This window comes from Dunckerocampus dactyliophorus, chromosome 2, assembly GCF_027744805.1.
Source record: "Dunckerocampus dactyliophorus isolate RoL2022-P2 chromosome 2, RoL_Ddac_1.1, whole genome shotgun sequence".
In the NCBI taxonomy this organism is placed as follows: Eukaryota; Metazoa; Chordata; class Actinopteri; order Syngnathiformes; family Syngnathidae; genus Dunckerocampus; species Dunckerocampus dactyliophorus.
In genome coordinates, this window is record NC_072820.1 from 13,000,760 (window position 1) to 13,023,987 (window position 23,228).

At 41.4% G+C, this 23,228-nt stretch overlaps 2 protein-coding genes across 4 annotated transcripts; one reads left to right on the top strand and one right to left on the bottom strand.

Annotated features, from left to right (window-relative positions):
- The first annotated feature begins 69 nt into the window (after positions 1–69).
- LOC129168874 (voltage-dependent calcium channel beta subunit-associated regulatory protein) lies at positions 70–22,498 on the top strand. 3 transcript variants are annotated; one of them, XM_054754642.1, is made up of 15 exons: positions 70–257; positions 1,496–1,571; positions 6,066–6,219; positions 9,946–10,003; positions 10,139–10,258; positions 10,469–10,509; positions 13,772–13,843; positions 16,623–16,768; positions 17,531–17,592; positions 17,675–17,837; positions 17,910–18,090; positions 18,875–19,009; positions 19,111–19,309; positions 19,387–19,576; positions 19,650–22,498. In XM_054754642.1, the coding sequence occupies exons 3-15, from the start codon at positions 6,169–6,171 to the stop codon at positions 21,304–21,306; spliced, it is 3,075 nt and encodes a 1,024-aa protein (XP_054610617.1). In that variant the 5' UTR covers positions 70–257; positions 1,496–1,571; positions 6,066–6,168; the 3' UTR covers positions 21,307–22,498. The 3 variants fall into 3 exon arrangements, with proteins under 3 accessions (XP_054610617.1, XP_054610627.1, XP_054610637.1); XM_054754652.1 differs by lacking the exon at positions 70–257 and having other exon boundaries at positions 1,491–1,571; XM_054754662.1 differs by lacking the exons at positions 70–257; positions 1,496–1,571; positions 6,066–6,219; positions 9,946–10,003; positions 10,469–10,509 and having other exon boundaries at positions 19,650–22,491.
- Positions 678–6,384, bottom strand: LOC129168922 (midnolin-like). The gene is given in 7 exon segments (XM_054754763.1): positions 678–1,885; positions 1,972–2,166; positions 2,825–2,924; positions 3,013–3,387; positions 5,741–5,800; positions 5,871–5,964; positions 6,052–6,384. Coding segments are annotated over 7 exon segments (1,176 nt in total). The 5' UTR covers positions 6,198–6,384; the 3' UTR covers positions 678–1,679.
- Positions 22,499–23,228: the final 730 nt, after the last annotated feature.

A 23,228-nucleotide genomic window follows, 5' to 3' on the forward strand; every position in this document is an offset into this window, starting at 1 on the left:
CAGTAGTTACTTTACGGCCATCACGACTGCTTCTTTATATCATGCGATTACATGGTAAAATACCGAAAAAAACATACACACAGTATTACAAAGCAGCGCAAGGGAACGAAAAAGGCAAATTTAATCATTTGCTTCCAGTTTTCGATTCGCATAGCACCGATTTCCCGAACGTAAGCACCGAGGACTCTAAATAGATAGTTATGTCAATCTGCATCCACCCCTGCAGTATGGCCTGCGCCGGTTTGGCCGCCATGATGGTGAGCAGAATCCAGAAACATTGCATTCATTGTGAGCATGTACTCGGCACACTTGCGCCAATAGAGAGCCCAAAAGGCCAAATTTGTCATGTTTAAGGTTTCCAAAGACAAGTATGTGTGATCAAAACGTAAATTGTGTCGGACTCCCACACAATACAGCTTAAAGTTACTTTGTTTTTCTGGGTGACTAGTTGAATTAATGGCAATTGAGCGATGATGATGATTAAGGTTATTGTCTATCAAATGTGTTCACAATACCATTACTGAAATAAATGCTGCATTGTGTAAATACGTCCAGTTAATTATCCATAAAGCTATTATTATTTTGTATGTTTATTGCTAAGCGTTGGTAACACTGTAAGGAAGAAAAAGGTAAAATAAAGAAGGAAAAAGTTTATTTCATACTGCTGCTTAGGTTTTTATTGGCATCGACATATAAGTCATATTTCTGCAGTATAATGATTTTTTATGCATATAATATATATATATATATATATATATATAAAAATGCAGAATATACTGCATTAATTCTGTTCAGTCAATAACATTCATTAATTTAATCACAGTGTACACACAGCGCATAACTTTATTTTACATTCAGCTCAAGGCTAGTGAATACGTTGTGCAAGGTTGTGTAGCCCCCGTCCAGCTTTCTTGCGGACTTGCTGACCATCATGGCGGACTTTATGTTCCATTGCGTAGTTACATGAATTTGCGGATGAGTTGACAATTAACCAATTTACAGTCCTAAGCTAGCACCACACCGTCAGGGGCAGGTCAGTGGTAGCACTTGTGATAAAATGGACATGCCGTTCTAACACACTACCTCATTTTCATGGTACTTTGCTCATTTATTGTGTTTTCATTAATCTGCGCGTAGTATTATGCGTCATCGTGTTCACGTGACCACGCAGGCCGCGGCAGTCCCTGGAATATAGCTCCGCCTTTGTCACGTTCTACTTAAAATGGCCGTTTGCACTCGTGAATAAATGCTGGAATTCAACAATCACATGCGATTTAAGTTAAAAAGGGCCATCTAAACAAAGACAAGTGAGATCTTTGAGGGAAAACAAAATTTCGTTAGTTGTAGTAATTACTTTAAAAAAGTGGTGTACCTTCTTTGAATGTGTTTGACTCAAATATGGAAAATATGTGCACGTTTTATTATTTTGCATTTTACTTTAAATTTTGCACTCTACTGGACTATCGATGAACAATACATGTTTATGTTTTGTTAGGTTTGTTGAAGGCTCCTTTAGTGCCCCCTGCAGGAAGATGGTGTACCTAACAGAGAAAGTGAGCTACCTGAACAAGGTGAGCACTTTTTAAGTGAGGGAAACACATTGTTATCAATGAATGAAATGACCCCAAATTGTACTCGGTCAGTTATTTTATCTAAAAATAAACAGTTCGTGCACACAATTAGCTTTTAGTGAGACGTGGCTGCCTTTTAGAACATTCAGGAGGATGGCGATGCTGATATGGGTGTGAAGTTTGTGACAACTGTGAGCTCCTCAAAGTTTGTTTGCGATGTCGTCGCTGGTCCATTAAAAACTGCAAGCGCTTCAGCTTGCAGTGCATTGTCTGATTCTCTTCCGAAGTTGTTAGGAACCTGTGAGCCTCCTCATCTATGTACAAAAAAGCAATAACAATAGTACTGTAGTGCTGAAGTATACTATCACACTAGAATTAATTAAAATGTGATTGAGCTCACCAGAAGCTTCACAGAGGCGTTCGGCCAGCTCTTTGTGGTCGTGCACCAGGGGGTCAGAAGCAGGACAAAAGGGATTCACCTGGGCCACTTGGTAGTGTGTAGCAGCTCTGAGGAGGTCGTCAAGAATTTGCAGAATAATGGCAATGCCTCGTCGAGGATGGCTCTAGCCGCTCCGACTGCATGGTGCCAGTGTGCCTAACGGGAAAAGAGATTTTGAGTTGATTACACCAAGTGTTCATTGGTGTGAATGTGTTTTTAACTTTTTTTTTGCACATTTGCGTGTCACAGTAGTGAATAACACACCATAACAATAACACACCATTTGGGGCTGTTTAGATGGCACATTTTTAACTGAAAACAGAATTTAAAATGTATGGATTCAGTTAGTGATGGACATTTGACCAAATTTGCTTGATCGACTACGAGGAGAATTAATCAGTGTTTCCCCTACTATTATATCGGGGAAGGCGCCGGCACCCGTTTTATACATTCTTTTATAATACAATCTAAATAGACTTATCTTATTTACATGGCATGCATACAGATGAGCGAACGCATTATCTAAATGACACTTCTTCATGAACTCATTTGGAGTCTTTCTATTATGAAGGTTTGTGAAGGAGCAATTGCAATACAGTCTGCTATGCGGCACACGTGCATGTGTACATCCCAAATGTAACTGTAGAGGAGCAATCACGTTACAGATGGCTATGCATATTCAACACTAGCATGGAAACAGGAGTCTTGCTAGATGTAGCTCAACATTCCATAGCTGATGTCATGCTACTAGTTGGCTTGCTGAGACTGTTGGTTTCAGCCAACAGTCGGAGAGCCACAAAACGGAGAGACCTACCGGAGAAAGTTCCGGAGAAAACTCCTTGAGCGTGACTAACAAAGCTTTCTATTACTGTGCCTGCTTGCTTGATGGGCCCAACAGTGGCGGAGTGAGCGGTCTGTAAAATAAAAAATAAAAAGTGATTAATAGTGCTTTAAAAATTGCATCACGTGACAAAACAATGTAAAGAATCCAACATGGCTGACCGCTTTGAAGGTGGAGGCTGGTAAAGGACTCTGAGGTGCGGCACTGGAGTCATTAGTTAAACAAACCGGTGTGCTCGCTGGTAGTGGACATGTGGAAGGCGTTGATAAAATGACGTGTGGACAAGAATGATGAGAAAATGGTCGCCGATGGCAGGTCACGGCAGGGACAGTCGGGCGCACATGGGGGTCAAATTGCATGGAATATGTAGCTGGACGAGTGGTACTTGTTGAAGATCTGTTTGAAGCTTTTAAGGCATTGTCTAGCTGCAGTTTAGCCACATGCTGAACGGACAGCTGGAGCTGCACATACATCATGTGGGCACCCATTGCTAGTTTAAGGGTCTGAGGTAAAAGGCCGGACCAGAAGTCACTTATCTGTGGGAAAGTCAGACATATTAACCACTGGTTCATTATTGGGACAAAGAGAACAACATTTTAAAAAAGTAAATTCTTATGTAAGCAAACAAGTTAAAACCTGATCTGATGAAGTATGACCGAGATATAAGCCCCAGAACAAGTTAAATGTGATGTTAAAGGGTCCCTGACATGATTCATCAACTTTCCTTAATTATGTTCTACATTGTTTGATTTTTGAAAGTGAACAGTAAATTAGCAAAAATTACATTTATAGTTGATGTCACCACCCATGATGAACTAGCTCATAGCTCAGCCACATTTCCGGAAGTGAAGTCATGTTCTGCAAGTTCTCTAATTAATATCCAAATGTTTCTTCCTCCTCGAAAACTACTGACACATCGCTCAAATCTTCGCTACAATCACTATAAAAATCATCTGTCTCGTAGACCATGTTCGTGTAGCTGAGTGATAGTACTCCGATGGTGTCACTTCCGGAAATGAGGCTGAACTGCGAGAGCTAGTTCGTCATGGGTGGCGCCATAAACTATGAATGTAATGTTTGATAATTTACCGTTAATCGAACGATATATAAAATAATAATTACAAACAATATACAGACCTGATCAAAATCTTAAGACCAGTTGAAAAATTGCTAGAATTTGCATTTTGCACATTTGGATCTTAATGAGGTTTTAAGAAGAGCTACAATATGCAAAAGAAAGAAGGGGGAGACAAAAAAACATTTGCAACTTGTCATTAAAAAAAAAAAAAAAAGGTTGTTTATCGCCTGATCAAAAGTTTAAGATCACAGGCTATAAAAGCCAAAAGCTGCTCAAAATTTTTTATTTTCTGTTAGGCATTCACACTGTCATGGCCTCCTGATGGCTAAAGCTAAGAAGCTTTCTCTTTTTGAACGTGGTTGTATTGTTGAGCTGCATAAGCAAGGCCTCTCGCAGCCTGCCATTGCTGCTGAGTTTGGGCGTAGTAAGACAGTCATTCAAAATTTTTTGAAAGATCCTGAGCATTATGGAACAAAAAAGTCAACTGGTAGACCTAAAAAAATCACACCTGCACTGAGCCGGAGGATCCAACTGGCTGTCCATCAAGACACCGGGCGGTCTTAGACCCAAATTAAAGCCCTTACTGGTGCCAACTGCAGTGCAATAACCATCAGACAGCATCTGTGGGAAAAGGGTTTAAAAAACAAATTCAAAGACCTCGTCTCCTTCAACGCCACAAAACTGCCCGTTTAGATTTTGCCAGGGTGCATCAAACATGGGACCTTGAATGGTGGAAAAAAGTTTTATTCTCTGATGACAAAAAAATTTAACCTTGACGGTCCAGATGGCTTCCAACGTTATTGGCATGACAAGGAGATCCCACCTGAGATGTTTTCTACCCGGCACAGTGGAGGGGGGTCCATCATGGTCTGGGTACTTTGTCACTCAGTGGAACACTGGAGCTTCAGGTGGTGCAGGGTCGTCAAACGGCGCATGCTTACGTGCAGATGTTGCAGCGGGCATCCCTCATGACTGAGGGTCCTCGTCTGTGTGGTACCAGTTGGGTTTTTCAACAGGACAACGCTGCAGTTCACAATGCTCGCTTGACCAAAGACTTCTTCAGGGAGAATAACATCACTCTTTTGGACCATCCTGCATGTTCCCCTCATTTAAATCCCATAGAGAACATTTGGGGATGGATGGCAAGGGAAGTTTATAAAAATGGCCATCAGTTCCAGACAGTTGATGCCCTTCGTGAAGCCATCTTCACCACTTGGAGCAATGTTCCCACTAGCCTCCTGGAAACACTCACATCAAGCATGCCCAAACCAATTTTTGAAGTGATTAACAAGAACGGTGGAGCTACTCATTACTGAGTCCTACTGAGAACATTTTTTGTTCTGGTTTGGAGAGTTTTTGTTCTTTTTTGAGCGATGGTCTTAAACTTTTGATCAGTTGATAAACAACCTATTTCAGTTTAATTGTTGTTTTCAATAAATTACTTTTTCAAAGTGCTTTTTGTCTCACTCCCCCTTCTTGTTTTTGCATATTGTAGCTCCACTTAAAACCTCATTAAGATCCAAATGTGCAAAATGCACACGCGAGCAATTTCCAACTGGTCTTCAGATTTTGATCAGGTCTGTATAACATATTTAAGCAAAGTTGATGAATCATGTCAGGAACCCTTAATGTCAAATTGCTGTCAAACATACAATCTAGGTCTGAATGAAACTGATAAGATTGGGGAATCTGTTTACATTTAATTATGTTATCAATAACTAAATAGTTCTAATAGGAACGTGTAGAAATATATTTTTTTCACAAGCCACACTCACATCACTCATGCCTTCTTGTTACAGTTTACTTCCTACCTGGCATTCTGTTAAACTCTCCAAAACCTCCACCACACTTTCAGCTCTGGCACTTGAACACTGTGGAGGAAAAATCCAGTTAAACAAACAACAAAAAAAAGAAAGTATAACTCCACTGTGTTTTACTTACAAATAAATCAGCCTCAACTACTGCAGGTACCTGTAGGGTTAGTCTACTGCCATCTGCTACACCTTGCTCTAATAGTTTCCCTGCAGTCAGCTGCCTATCATAATGCAGGGACAGGTTTTCATTTATTTCACATTATAATCATGTGAATGCATGGCTTGAGCACAAAGCAAGCATTGCTTACTTGTCTTTATGCAGGAGGACGATTCTGCCAGTTTGCACATGAAGTTGACGAGAGAGACGCGTCCTAAGGCCCTCAAGGGTCTCTCCTTTAGGGACAAAAATCTCTACAGGGCTGCCGATGGAGGTGGAGGTGATCAACAGACGCATGGTGGAGCCCGGCGTGAATGAGGTACCGACGCCCCGCCTTGTTTCCTTATTACAGCCTCACATAATACTTTATATCGTTATATTATCTCTCAAATCTCGTTTAAATGCAAGTTAATGAACAGTAGATTTAAGAGGAAGTGGTTACTAGCAAAAGCACAAGTCCATGGATGTGACCGCAAAAGCTTTACTAGAGAAGCTAGTCTCCAGTAAGCTCCACCCACCGGGGCGGACAGCCAATCAGAATTGTGTAAACACAAAGCTTATTAATATACTGTAATTTCTCTAATTTTATACGACTACGATTCATTTAATGAGACCCAGTGCTCATTTGAAGGTATTCATATAAACAGCATCTTCATTATTGTGGTTTACAGTGATGTAGTGCACTTTGTCATACTGCATTGTGCACATTTCTTGTAGTATGTAACAAAAAGGGTCACTAAAACAGTAGAAACAGCTCCCACTGTTATGCAGTGTCATCCTACACTGCAGAAAACTGCAAAAATAAGCATAGTAAATTGAACACAAAAATATGACCTGTATTGGATCTATAGAGGCCCTCTAATATAACGTATGATGCAGAGGGTAAAGGTATTCCTATACCCTAATCTATAATAACATAATATGTTATGGCTGGTGGGTGTTTATAGCAAGATGATTTGGTTAAAAAACAATTTTAACAATTTTCTAGGTTGCGCGATATGCTGCAATAATAAACATTGGCAGCCAGCATGCACATGCACATGTATGGTATGGCTGTTTTATTTTTAACTTCATTGTGACAGTGAGAACAGGTCTCCTCTTTGTATTCTGCAGCAGCCTTCTTTCCCTCTCATCCCTGCCTCTTTAGTATTCATGTCCCACCTCTGGTGCACGGCCGGCTTTGGGGCTGCACCTGTCACGTGATGCACAGGAGAGTGACTAGAAATGCGGCTAATACGTGTCTCCTCACGCTGGCTAAAAATAGGTACACCCACAACACCCCCGCTTTTTCCGGTCTCATGCGTCACTTCTTCTTCTGTCCAATAGCTACCTTGCTTTTTTTTATTGTTCTTTCACAGTGTGTGCATCAGTGCCCTTGGGATTGTCACACATGCTGCAGCAACACTTCCATGCACATCTCCATGGTAGCTTGTGAGAAGGGAGGAGGGCTTGGCTACTTTACATTCTCAGAGTATCGCCATGAACTGTTCTACAGGATGTCCTGCTCTCTGGCGCATGCACAAACGCAACTCTGACGTCAGAGCTCATGCAACACAGACACACACACACACATAGAAAGACACGCACGGACACTGTTCTCTTCTCCTTCACATTCCTCCCACTTCTCCGCGGACTCTCCTGGCATTATTTTCCAGGTGTGTTAAATCCTCCGCTATGTTACACCTCAGCACTTGTGCACATCAAGACAATTGCATGAAAGAAATAAAGCATGAATGTTTTTGAAAGATCAAATAGAATCTTTTGTTCATTCATTTTCTGCTGTTCATCTTTAGGGGCATAGGTGAGCTGGAACCTATCCCAGTTGACTATTCACACTCACACTCACACCTTTGGGCAATTTACAGTCACCAATTAACCGAACAAGGACAGCATAATATGAGGGAGGGAAAGCAAGTTTAAATATTAAAGAAAAATTATTTCTTTTATTATAAGAAACAAACTAAAATAATAAAGTTGCCATTTTAATTTCAATAAATTAGGTTAGTTTTAAAGTAGGTTGCAAAAAAGTCATATTATGATAAAGTTAAAATATTATGGGAATAATGCCCTAATATTAAGAGAGAGAGAAAAATAGAAGATGGTTTCAATATTTGTAAAATAAAAAACAAAACGACAACAAAAATGGAAAAACAATCAAAAAGTGTAATGCAAAAAGAAAAGGTTCATACTATAATAGACTTCGCATGCAATGTGCAGGCTCTTTTTTCTTTAACTTTGTATCATATCTACTGTACATGGGTTGGCTTACAAAAATATCAATAATGTTTTTTTTAGTATGCGGCCCTCAGTGGAAAATGTTTGTTGTTGGAGGAAATCGGAGAACCTGCCGTAAACCCACACTAGCACAAGGAGAACACGCACTCTCCGTGCAAAGAAATCAAGAAGCCAGATTCAAACCCACAACCTCCTGGCTGTGACACAACCAAATATGGTTACAAATATGTTACAATTAAGTTGAGGTTTGCAAAGCAATATAAATAAATTGTATAGAACTCATGAAAAAATATAATAATAAAAGATAAGAAGTGAATAGTTGACACATTGTTGGATGATGAGTGAGTACAATTTAATACTTCAGATAGTCCTATAAAAATGGAGAATAAGTGCAGTTGTCATATGACATAGCATTGTACAGGTCGACATTCCGCAGAGTTTGCACTTAGTCACATCTGCACTTTTTTTCTCCACACTATTAATCAGTGAGAAAACTCAGCACAGTGTGAGATGTGTTGTTTCTTATTCTGTACTTTACAGTGGAACCTACAAAGTTGAACCTTTATGACGTGTATAGGCAATGTTTTAAGTCACATTTTAACATCAACTGTCGGAGACGTGCAAATACAGAAGTTAAGCACTGTTTAAAAAACAGGAAGGCGCGGAGGAAGGGGGAGGATGGTGTTGCTACCCTCTTCTAGTGGTATCGAATCGGTATTGCTGGCATTTTCGTAATGATCAGAAATATTGGTAGATTGCAATAAAAAAAGGATATCACATTTCTTAGCTGATTGACTCTGCTTCATGGATCACCATGATCTGAAAATTAGCAGCACTACTCCTCCCATGTTGTTTACTAAGTTGCTAACGACGTTTGAGTCACTGGGAGTGACAGAAAAAAGCTCTGATTCGCATATGGTAATACGTGTAGTGTAATGTACAGTCAGTGTTGGCATGTTTGCTAAAATTAGTATGTGTTATGTAAGCGACACACACTGGTATACCATTTTATGGCGTCGTTACAAAAGGACAAGAAAATCAAAGACAAATAAACACTTGTAGAGTCAAATCTTTAAGATGGCCAAGGTCTTGAGATGGTCTTCTACGAAACAGTCTTTTTCAGACTTTTTTGAAGGAGCAAATACCGTCTTATTTGCGTCAATATGGTAACAGTATCGTGTAGTTTACAGTAAGTGAGCATATTTGCTCCAATTAAATGGCGTTATGTAAGTGACATTTACAGTAATTGCCGCCAGATACATGTCGTATGTCGCTGTAAGTTGTACTTCTGGCTCTATGGTTATTATAAGTCACTCTGGAGGTTCTACTGTTCTTTGTGCAATTGTGTATAACATTTATTACTTGTTTATTAATACATTTGAAACAATGCCTCGTCTTGTTTGTGCCTTTTTATTGACTCACGACGTGTGGGCTGTTTTCAGACGAAACTGTCGGTCCAATGCTGCCATCGTGTGGTAAAACCCCAGCTTGCAACAATGTCGTTTACGACAGGGAAACGCTGTTGCCCTCTGACGTAATGGAAAAAAAATAAAGAATTAGATACAGAAAGAAAGCACACAATCAATTCTACTATAGTCGGGTAATCGATTGCAATACAATGAATGAGAGCAGCTGTGAATGGAGGGGTGTGGTGGTGGTGGTGGTGGTCGTGGGAGGGGGGTTCTCTTTCGTCTCGCATCATCATCACCACCATCAGCATCGTCAGCGCTGGTCACGTGGTGCGTCGGAAGCAGGCGGGCGGGTGGGTGTGTCCAATGGCTTTCATTCATAACTCCAGTGCGTTTTGAAGCCCAAATTCAAGGATGCAGAAGACGTTGGGAGCAGCCTGGACCGGAACCTTCATCTCGGTGAGCCCCGTCGGATCAGCCTCAGTAAGGAGCGCATACAGGCGAGTGGATGATGTGTTTGATTATGTAAGAAGATGACGATGTGGAGAATCATCGGGTTTAGACAGTTGACGGTGATTCCTTCCTTCCACACAGGCGGGCTGAGAGCAGCCAGAGATGTGGGACACGGGAGAGTGGAAGATGCTGAGGGACTCACTGTAGTCACTGGACGGAGGGAACGGAGGGAAGCTGCTTCCACGCCTTCTGATTTAGAACGTAAGATGCAGCACATACTGTACAGTATAGAACACGCACTCACATACAGCATGAGCATCACTATTGTACACTAAAAAGTACAACATGTATGCACTGACACTTCTTCATGCACTAGTGTATTCACATTGTCATAAAAATCCTACTTTCTTCTACCCTATGTATCTCCACAACAACACAATTATCCACCAATCCGCACTGACTGAGCATAAGGTGTGCAGTGGTGTATCAACATCGCGGCCATAGCACGGCTGGTATGTATGAGATATTACATAAAATATTATCTGAGTCACATGGCTGGAGAATGTGCAGCAGTGTTGGCAATGTGTGTGTCAGGACTGGTATCAGGGACTGACGTGTACATAATTGTGTGTTACCGGGTTCTCCTTTTCTGTCTCAAATTCAGGGAGTATTTAAGTGATATTGGCAAATCCATCTCCTAACATGTGTCCACTACTTTTATGGGTATGGATTGATCAAATTTTAGAATTAGACAGGTCTTAATCTTCCAGGTGGATGTGTCCAGATGTGATTGTTGGAAAAGGCTTTTATTCTAATTATTTGTTGCACAGGGAATTAGTGTATAATCACAGATAACAGCCTCGCTAAAAAAAATACATAAAATCACCAGTCTATGTAATTGCCCTCAGAGTTCATACTGGAGCTGTCTGTGGGGATTGTTGTCAGACAGTGTTAACATAATCAAACAAAAATGGCTGTAATCCAGTCATGCAGGACTAACTGGCAGCGGCCCATCTGCTCGGCCTACAAAGTCACTAATCTACTGGATGAGGACTCTTTCAGGTGCTGGACAGCAATTACCATATAAACCATAAACGTAAAGAAAAATGCACTTGCAAAATGAGCTGCGAGAACTGTGATATGGTTAAAGTGATTAGTGCGTGACAACACACTTTCATAGGAACTTCAACAAAAACTGTATGTTCTAGATACAGATAGCTCAAGACGAAACGGGTCGAGCGTGCACGAGATATGGCAGTCTCCAGATACTACAATACAGGCTCTAGATAAAGCAGGGATTCATTATGCAGTCGTCCCTCGCCACTTTGCGCTTTGAATTTCACGGCTTAACTCTATCACGGTTTTTCCAAAATATATTCATTATTATATCATGCTCTTTCATGGTTGAATACTGCCTATTATTAGTCAAGAGATATGCATATTGAAGCAAGTGTTACGTATTTTTGCCTAAATTAAGCATTTTCAAGCCTAAAAATGGCTAAATTAACTAAAATACAAATATAATGCATTCAAAGATGCTGTGAATGATATGTAATATTCTACACTGGTGACGAGGTGTCGGTAATGTAACTGTAATGTTCGGTGAGGCACACATGCAGCAGACTTGATCGCCCAAACACCAGGCTTTTCTTCCAGGTTTGAATTATCTCACAACGGGCACGGTAATCCCTTACAAAGTGAACTCTGAACCTCCAACATCACTTCCTGTCAGCACCACCGGAACACATTTACAGCAACACACACGAGCACAAGTCTTATTTACGTCTTAAATGGCTTATTTTCTGTTATTACGTCTACTATATTGGGTAATACGAATGTAAAGGAGACTATAGGGGTGTTAGGTCATGTCTAGAAGGCTCTAATAATGTTACAAACTGAAGGTGGTAAAGTAGGTTTTCTATGCTCCAACTACTAAAATATTGGATCTATAAATAAGGATTGGGCTGGGTCTGGAACCAATTAACCGTGATAAACAAGGGATTACGGTATCAGGCTCCCGATATATCAGGGACTAGATATTGCATGTTCTAGATACATAAGTTAAGTGCTTGAAACAGGAGACACATACAACTGGTTCCAGATACTAAAGGGACTAAATATAGCAGTCTCTAGATGCATACAGTTCTAAATACAACAGGCTCTAGATAAAGCGGGAATGATCAAAAATATATTAGGGTCCAGATATATTAGTGACTAGATATAGCAGATTCTAGATACATAAGTCTGGTACTAGATATAGGAGGTACTACATCAAGCATGGTTTGAGATACAGAAGTGATTATTAGGATAAAGCAGGCTGGATGTACATACAATGTACATAGAAAATGTTCTAGGTGTAACAGGTATTTGGCTGTAGCAAGTTCTAGATAGGTTCTAGGTAAGTCAGGTACTTGGTACAGGTGGTACTAGGTAAAACATACTAAACAGTAGATCAGTATCTAGCTATAATGTGGTAGGGACTAGGTACAAGCTTTTTTTTAATTTTTTTTTAAAAAGATGGCTCTATATACGTCTGGCACTAGAGTCAACATTTTCTAGATACAGCAAGCACTGATACAACAAGCTCAAGATTGAGCTGATAAACCTACAGCAGGCCCCAGAGTCAGTATAGCAGGCAATAGGTACATGTTCCAGATAAACCAGGGATGAGATACACAAGTCTCCAGGTTCAATATAGCAGGCAAAAGATCAAATTGATTTTTAGATAAGTCAAGGACTCTGTTCTAGGTTGAGCGGTTACTAAATAGCAGAGGTGAAAGAAAGTCAGTGTTTTGCAAATCTCAAGTCAGTCTCAAGTCTTAAATCCCAGGTCGCACGTCAACCCTCAAGTAAAAACGTGCAAGTCCAAGATAAGTCTGAAGCCAGGACAGGACAGGTCGAGTCAAGTCCCAAGTCATAAGTTTGGAATTTTCGAGTCCTTACAAGTCATAAGCACTGTTCAGTGTTTACCAAATAAAATGCCATTTTAACAATGAAACAATCTATTAGATTTGACAAATGAATGCATTTTGAACTGATCTATTTTTGAAATAAAACAAGACCAGTGTGACATAGCATTCAGGATTTCCTCAGTGCAAACCAGTCCAACAACAAATGAACCTCTGCAGATGTTCAAGATATATTCATTTTACCTACTATAATTCACTTTGTGTGTGGATGTGAATAACAGTCTACCACTCTCCAGCAGTCTGGCGCTCACAGAAATGTAATGTAAATGTTACTCAACACACTCACTGAAAATCTCAAGTACTTTCAAGTCATCAGACTAAAGTCTGAGTCAGGTCCCGAATCATCGATATCAAAGTCAAGTTATCTTTGAAGATATTTTTGAGTCCAAAGTCATCAAAATTGCGACTCAAGTCCACACCTCAGTTAAACGGAGCAGGGTTCAGATGTAGCAGGCCCTAGCTAGAGCACATTTTAGCCAAAGCAGAGGGGACTCTAGATACAGGAGGTACTAGATACCGCAGGCTCAGTCTGGTGCCAAGTAAAATTGGCTAGATGAGATACAACAGGTTGAAGATAAAGGTGGCTTTAGATCTATGTGATAGTAAATCAAGCAGGTATTAGAACAGTTATGGAACACCTTTTCTAGACAGCATGTTCTAGCTAGAGCATTTTGAGGCGGGTTCCAGTGAGACACAGAAGCACACATTCACGTTCTTCACCTTCACTTTACACAATGACACCAAGATAACAATGACAGATGACGCCGTTGGTTGGACTGTCTCTGACTTTGGTGGTCCTCTGCAGGGTTCACCCACGCTGACCTGGACCATGAGCAATGATTCGCCTGCTCTGACAAGTCTGACGGAGAACTCCACTGTGAGTAATATTAAGACAGTTTAATATGTATGGTACGTGCGTGTTAGGACTGCCTGATGTGTATCCAAAGAGGAAAGACAAGAGGCCTCGCTGCTGCTGCAGCTGATTGATCGCAATGTTCCTCCTGTTTGGCTGAGCTGGTGGAAACGGCAGATTTCATGAAGCACACACACACACACAAACGCACACATAGGGACGTGCAGATGGAAGAGCATTAAGGTGTCACTCCAACTGCGAATCGCACAAGGCACGCAAACATATGATGAAACGTTACATACTGTATTTTCCCCAAAGGCCTCAATGTTGGCCACAACTGCATTTAATGAATACAAAAAATACACATGTGACAGGGGTGGAGAGCATGGTTGAAGTATGAAAAGCATGCTCCTTTGGGCAGCATTAGTCTACTCCACAGTATACGCACACTGGCATAGAAACAGGCATTCAGAACATTCAAAAAATATTACACCTGCCAAAGTATCATTAGAACCTATAGGTCACAACGTATTTTATCTTTGACATGTTTAGTAACCGTTGCATGCTCGCAAAAGAAGCTTAAAAGCACTTTAAACATGTGGGGGAGCCTGGACGCTAAAAAAAATAGAATAATTTTTTTTTTACTGGTAATACATTTGCATACTGTAACTTTAACCCTATAGACAAACAACCCATATTTGGTATCTTAGATGTAACATAAATAAAGAATAGGCATACATAAATAAATACAAAACATACCGGTAGGTTAAAATAGGCATGAATAAATAAGTAAATAATCAATTGTTCGATAAATTGTTTTATTACCATTCAGATTCCACTTTTTTTTGGTGAAAAATATTAATTATAATTTAATACAAAAATTATAATGATTAAAAAGAATAATTGGACTAAAATTACTTGTAATTAATGCAAGGTAACTTACTGCTAAAAGCATATTGTAATAGAAATTTAGTCCACCCAGTAAAATGTTTCATTCATATTTTTTTGATTAGTCCCATTTTGAATAAATAAGAAACCTATTTATATTAGATTGTTCATTATTACTGTATCTAATTATGTGTAATAATATCTATTATCTAATATACCCTGATTCACATTTACTAATATGTTGTCATTAGTCCAATTTTTTATAAATAAAGACACCTATTTTATGAAATAAATTGTTTTGCTATAATTAGCTTCAGGCCCTGCAATTGACTGGCGACCAGTCCAGGGTGTACCCCGCCTCCCCCCCCCCAAAGTCAGCTGGGATAGGCTCCAGCATACCCCCGTGACCCTAATGAGGCTAAGCGGCATAGAAAATTGATGGATGGATGGATGGCTTATTAGCTTCAGATCCACAAAAATAATAATCATTATAATCGTACTGAAGTATCCTAATCCTAATTTATTTATTATGTTAACCAGAGGCAGGCAGTGCATTTGGTAGTTCACAATCAATATTTATCTAATAGCATGGCAAAAATATAAAACCTTTTAAGTAAAATGCATCTACTTACCAGAAATGTCAATTTCATCCTCCCCAGTCAGCCATTGTGGACGTACCTTATCTTGTCGAAAGTTTTGCTCTAAACAACCAATCAGGACTGAGGGCCTGCCTATTTGCTCTGATCAGCCAATCACAACTCGGGGCCTGCGAGATGACCCTGAGCGGCGAATCAGAGGTCTGACTGGCTAAAAAAACACCTCCATTGCTAATAGCGTGCATGTGACAGGGGCCAACACTCTGGGCAGATTACATTGATATGACAACACATAGAAGCTGAAATCTGATTGAACAAAAAAAAATGAACACGCTACGAAATGAACATAATGGACTGTTGAGAATAAATTCTTGTATTTTAATGAACAAATACCACAGTTTAAGTTCGACATGTAGGCCAGTGATTCAGGTCAGGGGTAGGCCGGCGGAGAAGGCTTTGCTGGCCCTGACTGCACGCCACTGATGTTAACATGTATTTTTTCATTAAAATGTAGTACCTTCAAGGGGTTAAGCGTTTTTTTTTCTCAATAACCCAGTTACTTGTCACCATCTTTGGAATGTGACATCAGAACAGATGCAGGATGTTCTCCTCGCTGCGGGGATTGCTCATGTGCGTCTGCATCCTCCTCTCATTTCCATTTTTAGCCTTAGCCCCCACCAACCAAGCCCGCCCGCCCCCCCATCTCATTGAGAAAAGCTTGGAAATTGAATTAAGGGTCTCGCTGACGTTTCGATTAGCATCCCCGCTCTCCCTCAGCTGACAGATAGTATTAATCAAAGTGTGGCGACGTCAGTCTGGGCATGAGAATCACTTGCAACTTCCTCACTGTTAATTCTAATCCTTATTAAATAATATGCCGCTTAGCTGACAGACTATTCTAAAAGGAGAATGATCCATTATTGTTCTAGAAGGAGTAATGCAGTTGCAAGCATAATGCAAGATAACTGAGACGTGTCCGTCTGTCTGTCCTTCTACAACATTTGAACATCTATTTCCTTTGCAGACAACTACTCACACGTCATGATTTAGGCTATTTAAAGAACTTAAAATACACAAGGGGAGGTCAGGAAACATATCCAAGTATGCGGAGAGCATTCAAACTCCACACAGAAAGGTCTATACCCATCTAAGATGAATGCATGTGGGCGTTTGCGTTCACGTAGCAAAGATGTTCAACAGTCAGCTGCTAAGCACAAAAATAGAATGTATTCATCTTTTTCCCCCCACACTGCAGCATCAAATGGAAGCTCTAATGCACTGGAGCAGAGTAAAAGTAGTGGTCTGGTTATCCCCAACAGGATGTACCTGTGTCGGCGGGCCAGGTGGAGAATTATGTGCTGCTCCTGGTGCTGCTGAGTGTTTTCGCAGGGGGGACGCTGGTCCTCCTCTCCCTGCTGCTGCTCTTCTGCCACCGCTGCTGCATGGGTGGGCGCCGCTACTCCAGGTTGGTGGTACTCAGGAGGGAGGTGGTGGGGATACAAAAGGATATTCATACACCGAAAAGGATTTGATATCAAAATAACTTTTCTTTTTTTTTAATCCAGTCGCCCTATAATGCACCACAGGAAGTTTGAAAATAATCAAAGCTTATCACTGTTCATGGGAATTAATGACAACATTCTTTTGGAGAATTAAGAAATATAAAACTGGTAATTAAAGAAAATATATATTTATTTGATGTTTTGATTTTTAATTTACAATAAATACAAATTTTGTTCTTTTCTGCTTTTACATTTACTTTTTAAACACATTTTTTTCTGTAAACACTTTGGAATTTGCAAGTGATGTCAAATGTTTTCTAAATACAGTAAATCATTAGCAACAACTTATTTAAAAAGTCTGATATTGCGTATAACTTTTAGAGAAAATCAGGCTGCTTTTAAAAACACTTCTAACTTCTTGTAATTTTGCACAATAATTATTATTCCTATGAAAAATTATGCAACTTGGAAAATCCCCATTATTTTGCTATTTCTACCCCAAAGCCCAATGAGAACCGGTTTCTGGTGAGTCCCTGCACTGTATTAAATATAGAATACATGTTGCACATAAAGAAATCCACCGTTTGCTGGATTTGGTGAATCACTACACTGTATTAAGTACACAATACAAAACAGGGCCATCTACTGGATCTGGTGGTGTTCTGCCTCCCCTTGCCTCTGTTACAGTCACTACTGCTGTGTGGTAATGATTGTGTTTCTTTCAGAGCGAGCGATGACCCTGAGAAGACCAACACGACTTACGTGGAAGACTCTCAGCCCACCCAAGGTCAGAGCTACGTAATCTCAGGTCATATATTTACAATGTACTTACTGTATCGTCATCTCACTCCCTCAATTGGGTCACTAAGAGATCACTATTCGCCTGGATGAATCAGACGCTCTGTCGGCTACGAGTTGCCATGACGGCGAGTCAGAGAGGTTTGTTTCCACCGGGTTGACCGGCCGCAGAGTCTCCTTCAACGAGTCTGCTCTGTACGAACAAGAGAAGATGGCTCAGGAAAAAGGACGCAGGTACACACCAAATGAGTTCTTAAAAGTACGATAGTGTTAATGGTAACACATCCCCCCACCTCTGTCCTTCAGGTACACTCTGACCGAGGGGGATTTTCACCACCTGAAAAAGGCTCGACTGACCCACCTCCACTTGCCGCCGGCTCCGTGTGACCTCAAGATCCTCACCATCATGGAGTGTGACTCCACTGAGAGCAGCACTGTTAACATCAGTGAGGTGCCAGCGCCCAAACTGCCCCTCTCAATCTACCAGGTAAGTGGCATCCATCTCTTCTGCTCTCCTAAAGAGAAGACAAAAATAATGCACAGTAATTAGCAGTTTGGTTTGAATGTTATGGCATAAAATCTATTATTATTCATTTCATGGAATTCTGTTCATTTACAAAACAGGTTTGCATGGTCACTTGTTGCTAAGCAGAATTTGTGGAGTACAATTATTAGTGCCCCCAAATAAATGACATTAATGGACCCATTTCAGCATATTATTGTCATTAAATATTTTTTCCTGTTTATATCAAATAAAATTACATATAATTACAAAACACAATATTACTAAAAACTGGGATCTTTTTTTTTTTGCCTGTTGACCACACACGTATGTGCGGTCAATTGTTGCTAGGCAGAATTTGTGGAGCAAAATCATTGTGCCCCAAAGTGCAATTAAAAAAATGTTTTGTTCTTTTTTTAGCACCCCAAAGAATAATGAAGAAAATTGGTATATTTTAATATCGGGTTTTCGGAAACTAATTTTCATGTTTCATGGGGCACGATCATAAGTGTCCCCAAGTCCAATGGAAAAATTGGCATTTTAATACATCATTTTCCTGTTTATGTCATAGGTTTGCTTGGACACCTGTTGCTAGGTAGAATCGGTGGAGCATAACCATCAGTGCCCCCCTAGTCCAGTTAAATTAGTGGACCCATTTCAGCATATTAAAATGATTTTTCCTGTTTACATCTCAGGTTAGCATGACCACTGGTTGCTGCAGTCACTGTTTCAATCAGCCATTGGACCACAAATTGTTTTCTTTCAACAGCCGACTGACAGAAGAATGCCTGACTGGTTGGGTCAGAGCCTCAGTGGAGGTCTTCCAGGAGACACACACCACTCCATCATTCTGGACCAGATTCCCAGACAGGATTCGGCTTTACGAAGCAAACGCTCCCTAACTGTGAGCATCAGCTGCTTTCTCATTTTTTAAATATTTGTCATACTTTGTTTGAAAGTTCATTGATACTGTACACTAGTTGATCACCTGATCTCTTGAGTCAGTTTGACGCCCTTGGGGGCCGAGGAGAGGCTCGCAGTGACCACATGATGAAGGGAGAATCCACTCAGGCACCGGGACAGACTTCAGTCCTGCAGTTCTTATCGAAACTGCGGCGCCATGCCAGTCTGGAGGGAGCTGGGCCATATTTCAGGCGGTGGAAGTTTGACAGCAGCCACCGGGCCGCCAGTCTGGATGCCAAAGGTTTGTGTGGGGGTTTTACCCTTAAGGTTGGACCCCGAAATACTCTTATTAAAAAGCTGTCATGCATCTTTTACCAGGATCCCCAAAGAGAAGGCCTTTCCAGAGGCAGAGAGCTGCAAGTGAAACCACCGACCACACCGGGGATGACTCCCCTCTCCGAGACGATCCAACCGGGTCTTTCCCCAGTCAGACAAGTGGCCTCCAGTCACTGTCTGCAGAGTCCCTCTCTCAACCTTCCACGGGTCCTTCCTCGGTCTTCCTCCACAGGTATATCTTGTCACCAGAAACTTGCCAAACCACAAAGTCATCATTAAATAACGTTTTTCTCCCTGTGTTAAAGGCTAAATCTGGAGGCCATGGTGGTAGAGATAGGGGGTGTCACCAGTAGGAAAGAAGAACCAGATGACTGTTCTATCCAGAGACAAGACAGCATCTCATCAAATGCATCAAGAGTGGAGACGGAGTTAAAACCAGATGCCGTCAGAAGGATAGACACTGGCGAGGTTGTGTTTGAATCTCCAGAGGACGATGATTTGTTTGAGCCACAATCAGAAGCCATTCACTTGGAAGACTCATCCAGGAAAACTCCTGAAGGTGCACTGAGGCAAAACTGTGAGGTGGACCAAGATGAAGGAGAAGACGGCGTGTTGGGAGCTGAGATCAGACAAAGGGCGGATTTGGGTTCTTCTCTTTTATGCTCGGAGGCACATTCATCCCTCTACAGAGACATCTGGAGCTTGAGAGCCTCTCTGGAGCAATACGCCTCCTCGGACCAGAGCAGCACTGACCGGGAGTCCATCCGTAGTGATGCTGAAAGTGTCTCATCGTTGGGTTGTCCAGCTGCTCGCACTGGACATCTAGACAGCTGCTTGTCTCAAGACTTAGATGATGAACCTGAACCAGATGGAGAGGTGATGGAGGGAGGCGTCCGAGGGGCATCAGGTGGGGCCAGTGAAATGGGAGGCGGGGTCGACGGAGAAGCTGACGTGGGAAACCGCAAGCTCCTTCAGATGGATAGTGGCTACGCCTCCATTGAAACACCATTCAAGGCACCTGAGGAGATGCGGATTTTTGGGACTCCTGCAGCTTCTCGTGGGAAGACGGCGTCAGAGAGGAGGTTGTTCTTCACAAGCTCAGGGAGGAAAGGTACTGTGTGCGAGAGCACTGAGACCAGGTTGTTCCAGGAAGCGTTGGAAGAAGACTTACCAGAAAGCGCAGAGGGTAGCCTCCAAGAACCATATCCGCTCATCAAATCACTTCAGAAACAAGAATCACATGTAACATCTCAGCTGATAAAGCCAGTGTCTCAGCCCTCCAGTCCTCACCGACCTCGTCTCCATCGTCGCGACTACAGCATCGACGAGAAGACAGACGCTCTTTTCAACGAGTTCCTCCGACACGACCCCCGGTTCGATCAGCAAGACTCTCCGTTTCGGACCAGGCATCGATCGAGAGTGCACCTCCGGAAGCAGTGGCAGAGACACAAGCAATACAGTGACCCTGGCTCGGGGACAGGGGGGCGGTACTCACCGTCTTTAGAGAGGCAGAGGTTCACTCCGCTTCCCAGAGGCGACAGTGCCAGCTACCCTCTGGACACCAGGTATCACAGCACACTGTCACGCATCGCCAGCGCAGCGGACGAAGAAGCGAGTGAGACTGCGGCGTGTGAGGATGCAGTCAAAGAGAGCACAACATCCAGCAATGGAGCAAACATGACCACCACAGAGCCCACCAGCCAGGGCAGCGAGGGTCACCAAACCTCTTCCAACACAAAAAGCACAAGCAGTCCGCCTCCAAGCTGCATGGACCCCAAAGTGGACAACAGGAACAACAACAGCAGCCAGCAGGTGGAGAGCAGCCTGACAGATAAGCTGGCAGCAGCAGTGGAGGAGAGGCTCTACGGCGGCCTAAGAAGGGTCGAGCTCAGCCAGGGAAGAAGTGAGCGGGTGGTGGTCGCCGCTTCTCACACAGCCTCACCTGACCACAGTCCCAAATAACCTCATGTCCTGTCATCAACACATCACAAATATAATCTGATGGCCAGCCTCCGCCAGCGTTTCCTCTCAGACCTTAACTTCCACTGTGATGCCATCTTCCCCCTTTTTAGCTCATATTGCACAGAGATACCTTAGCTCCTTCATCTTTAGGAATATTTTCAAACATTAAAAATTGTGAATTTTCCGCATGCTACTACTGTAATGTCCAAACAATGTGTAAGTGAAGACTGTACGGTTTTAAACCTCAAAACAAAAAGCACTTTGTTGGGAAGAAACAAATCCATGTTAACCATTTGTGTCATGACCAACCATATCCTCCACAAGTGTCCTTCTTGTTTAGATTTGCATGAAGGCAACAGGTGACCATTTTAGCGACCACCATTGTTTGCATTCCTCTCTTATTATGAACGGAATGAAAATACAGTAGAGAGTTTTTGTGCACAATGAAGGGAATTCAGGGAAAGTGTTGCATCACCAGTGTTGTTGCAGATGTTTGGACAGGTTGGAAAGGCTTCATAAAGTTCATATAATGTATTTTGTCAGAAAATCCTCTCCATTGTGCCATGGACCATGGGAAAAAATACTCCAACCATCTCTTCATTACCATCACTGACTGAAACATTAGGTACACTTACACAATCTAGTAGTGGATAACATGTCAGTTTGAGAGCTGTATCCAAAATGCCTTTATGTAGATAGACTTATTTCACAGTATTTTATTATTGTGTTTGGAGTGTGTTGCGTCATACTGAGAGAGCAGTGTGTCTAATAAGAGCATTATTATCTCTGTAAAGGCACATTTTAGTATGCAGCTCTTGTATTGGATCTTATTACAGGTGATTATGCAGGTATACCTAATAAAGTGTCTCATGAGAGTATTTGCCCACTGTTTTCAATTAAGACAACCTACAGTCGTTTGTGCTCCACCTACTGTAAATATTCTGACCTGAATATTGGACTGAAAATGCACTATAATAAAACACTTCTTAAGGGGATAACACTCTACATCCTCCAAAGTAGAACACAATCCATTCTGATGCTGGGTGACTTCCAAGCTGTTCCAGTTTCTACAATAAAATTGCATTTTAACATTAATTATTTCCAGTCATCATTAATATGTATTGATTGAGCAGGTAATCTTAACAGCCGCACAAGTTGAAAGTAAATCACTGCACAATAAACTTAAATACAGTAAACTTACTCACCCTTTGAAGAAGCCTCACAGAGACCTAATGGAAAGGGAACAGGGAGGTGATTGCAAAGTCATACTGTCACCTATTGGTGTTTTATATGTATTGGCTTATGTTAGCATCTTCATCTAATGTTTTTTCATTAGTTAAAATGCTTTTTTTAAAATTATATGTAATTGATACTCATTGAGTTGATGTGAGGCTCTTGTACTGAGCAGCCTCACAATTAAATTTTCGGTTCTAGGGTTATCATCGTACTTTCGCCCTTCACCCATCACTGGTACCCTTCTGTGGTGGCTTCATGATTTCAAGAAAAATCAAAACTTGTGGAACTGATTCATTAGACGACAAGATGGTAGACCTCCAAATTCTTGTTTGACTTCTGAGACATACTTTCCCACAGCAAAATATGGTCGGAGTTCAAATTGCGCTACTTTTGGGGTTGGAGGGGCCACTTGAGCTACTAATATTGAGCAGCTGTTTTCAAAAATGCTTTCACTGAATGACTATTATTCAAAATGAGTGATAGTTGAGCTGTTACTGGACCATCTGATGACTAGCAGCACTAATCGGCAACAGCTTCCCACTTGTCAAATGTGAACAGATGAATTACTCATGCGTACGGTTTGTAACATGTAATAGGCATGTCAGCAGTGTGTATGTACAATCAACACTCAGTCTTTTCAGACAAGGTCTGAGCTGATGTGTGTATGCGGCCATCTTACGTCTTTG